The sequence below is a fragment of the Loa loa genome (assembly GCF_000183805.2).
Source record: "Loa loa unplaced genomic scaffold supercont3.273, whole genome shotgun sequence".
In the NCBI taxonomy this organism is placed as follows: Eukaryota; Metazoa; Nematoda; class Chromadorea; order Rhabditida; family Onchocercidae; genus Loa; species Loa loa.
Genome location: NW_018108453.1, coordinates 83,871 through 87,377, shown reverse-complemented (window position 1 = coordinate 87,377; position 3,507 = coordinate 83,871). Strand labels below are relative to the sequence as shown.

The 3,507-nt window shown below is 25.7% G+C and overlaps 1 protein-coding gene across 1 annotated transcript; it reads left to right on the top strand.

The window, feature by feature from the left end:
* Positions 1–2,957: 2,957 nt before the first annotated feature.
* Positions 2,958–3,162, top strand: LOAG_11808 (hypothetical protein; the record flags this gene model as incomplete). Its single annotated transcript, XM_020448423.1, has 2 exons — positions 2,958–3,104; positions 3,151–3,162. The coding sequence occupies 2 exons, from the start codon at positions 2,958–2,960 to the stop codon at positions 3,160–3,162; spliced, it is 159 nt and encodes a 52-aa protein (XP_020301433.1).
* Positions 3,163–3,507: the final 345 nt, after the last annotated feature.

Sequence of the window (3,507 nt, the reverse complement as noted above, 5' to 3'; positions counted from 1 at the left end):
TATATTGTAAAATTTACAATCCTTTAACAGAAAATTATCATATTTGAAAAGCTTTCATCAGAATTCCTAAAGTTTATCAATTCTGAAAAATAAAATAATACAATTAAAGTGGGATATTCTATATTTTTGCTTAGTATTACTTTGTGAAATGTAACGTTGAAATTACAAAACCTTCGTAAATTCAACCTCAAATTTGCGTAATTAAGCCATTGAATTGAATGAACAATATTAATTTAGCATATTCATTAATTATTACAACACCAAAATTAACGCTTTAAGCTAATTCTAATATCGTCATAATAAAATAAACTTCGAGAACATTACTTTGGAGAATTGAAAGGAAGGAATGCAATTCTCTTGCTACATGCACAGTTTAAATATACATCTTTCAAGGAATGGTTTTACGATTACAAGGATTAACGCCTTTGTTAGTTAGCTCAAGCTAATAAAGCATTCTTTGTTAGCTCATGCTAATAAAGCGCTCTCTGTTAGTTGCTATATGTTATTGTAGGGCTCTTTGGATATGGTAGCATTTATTCATGACAATAATCGCAACTTTTTATATTTGAAATGTTTGCATATTTCAAAAAGGGGAAACTTTTCATTTCTTACTACTAAATAAGAGAACAAAGTTGCAAATCATATTCGTTTTTCTTTCCAGTTAAGGATAAGTTTGTAAGAATCCGGATAATACAGTAATGCTGTAAAATGTAATGCAGGATTCTGAAACGGAACGTTTTGTTTAATAGAATGATGCTGTAAGAGATAATGCAGGATTCTGAAACGGAACGTTTTGTTTAATAGAATGATGCTGTAAAAGATAATACAGGATTCTAAAACTTCTGTTTGATAGAATGATGCTGTAAGAGATAATGCAGGATTCTGAAACGGAACATTCTGTTTAATAGAATGATGCTGTAAAAGATAATACAGGATTCTGAAACGGAACGTTCTGTTTGGTAGAATGATGCTGAAGAGATAATACAGGATTCTGAAACGGAACATTCTGTTTGATGGGATAATGCTGAAGAGATAATACAGGATTCCGGAATGTTCTGTTTGATAGAACAATGCTGTAAGAGACAATATGGGATTTCGATCGACAATGCTACATAACAAAAATTCTGTAATTTGTGTAATTTTTTATTAAAATTTTATTTTTTCAGATTAAAATATGCAAATTTTGGAATTGATTGAATTTCTTTTTCCTATTTCACAGAGATATTTATTTATAGAAATAATTAGAATAACTTTTGCTTACTTTTTTATTGCATCAAAGCGAAACAGTCTAATTATCATTGAGCTAATAATAAATTCCATTTTGGGTGCCATTAACATTGGAACCCATTCATGTATGGTACATTTCATTCCTTATGCCATTTCTTTTTTCTTCTGTTATCATTTCGTTTAACATCGAGAAAATGATAAGCTGTTAAGAAGGATGCTAGTAATTAATTTACATCATAAAACTACAGATTAGGCTTAGATGAGGAAAATGTTAGCTGTGGATTGATTCAAATGCTAAATTTTCTTGAAGATTAGTAGGAAATTATAAATTCTAATCGTTTTCTTTCCAAAAAAAAAAGAAAATAAGGCACATCTAGAGGATAACACGAAAATTATTACATTTAAATTCGTTATTTTACGTGGAAATATATGTGAAACTTAGGTATAAATTCAATTAAAGCATAAATAAAACTTTAAAAATTCGTTGAAAAAAAATATAGGCTTATAATAGAATGATATAAATTTAATGGAAAGGAACAAAAAAAAAAAGCAAACATGTTAAAAGAGGAGAGTAATAATGAAATTAAAATTTTTATTTAAAAAATTTTAAAAAAGAAAATATCAACAGCAACAAGCATTCTTCAATAAGGCAATCGAATGATCACAACGATAAAAATAATAATATGAAGGTATAATTTTTTTTCTTTTTTAAACTAACCATTTTTCATTACGTTATAAAATTTTTACCATTCCCTTCTAAATGCTAAAAATATGTAAGCATGAAAGTTACATGATAAGCCTAATTAGTCGTATTAATAATAAACCTTATTGCTTACGAAGAATACTTATACCTAAATATGACTTCAGTATGTATTACATCACACGGATATGTTTGTTATTCCATCCATAAATTGGAAGAAATGGCGAAAAAAAATTTTTAGCATAAAAGTTGCATAATAAGCCTAGTAAACAGAACTTATACTTGCATTATACACACGCTAAAAATGCGTATAATTATTTGTAACTTTGCACGATACACGTACGTTACTTAACTTATAGTTATTTGACTTATAGAAATGATAAACAAAATTGTAGACAAGAATTTGTGTACTAGTTAAATTGACAAAATATCTTTATAGTTACTCGAATTATTTAATTATTTTTGTATTAAATAATTTAAATCATGTAAAGTTTTAATTAGAAAATATTTTAATTAATACATTGCATTCAGCAAATTGAATCTGTATATTTGGAAGCATTAGGCCAAAAAATACCAGCTAGCTATTGTCAACATTTCCAAGCAATTATTAAAGGGAAAAAGGATGCTAATGTAAGTGATAATGATAATGATAACTTAACAAATGCATTTCCATCTGTAAAAGTTTCCAAATTCGTATAAAAACATTTTGTTAAACGAAAATGAAAGATTCATTTATTTATATAAATTACTAAATCATTTATTCTTTACATTAATCTCTTCAGGGCGCTAATGAAACAAAGTGCGCCATTGCATTTTGCCGATACATGCATTACAGTTATCTTATCATGCATTATAGTTATCTTATCAAATAGATATAATAAGAAATATAGCGAATATTTTTTTGAATTGATCAAAAATTGTGATAATAGATTTCTTATATAGATCGAAATAATGATAATAAAAAACTTATATGAACCAAAACAATAATGATAAAAACTTAAAATAGATTGGAATAATGATAACGAAAGGAATGGCTGTGATAAAAGTTGAACGTGGATCAATTGCTGAACAATTGTTACAATTCGGTGATATAATCACAAATATTAATGATAAAAAAATTGAATCACAAAAAGAATTTGAAGAATTGTTAACAGAATTTAGCAAAAACGATTATAATGTTTGTTTTTCATTTCTTTTTATCATAATTGTAATAATAATTTTAGAGTAATATTTAAATTAATGATAATTTAAAAAAGAAATTAATGCAAATTTTGAATCAAACAAATTGCAATTATACTTTAGTAGAAAAAAACATGAAAATTCCACTTACAATTTTAATTAATTGACTTTGTAACAAAAAAAAGTGTACCTTATTTAGAATTATTATTTAACTATATTAAAGTTCTAATAAACTTTATTTTTTAATTGGAAATTTATAATTAATATAATTAATGATTATATACATGAATAATATGGTATAGTTCAAAATTAATGGAATTCGGCTAACAACAAAACTGAAAATGGAAGAACAACGATTTCCAAAAGGTTATGAGCCAAATACTAATTATAAGTATCACATT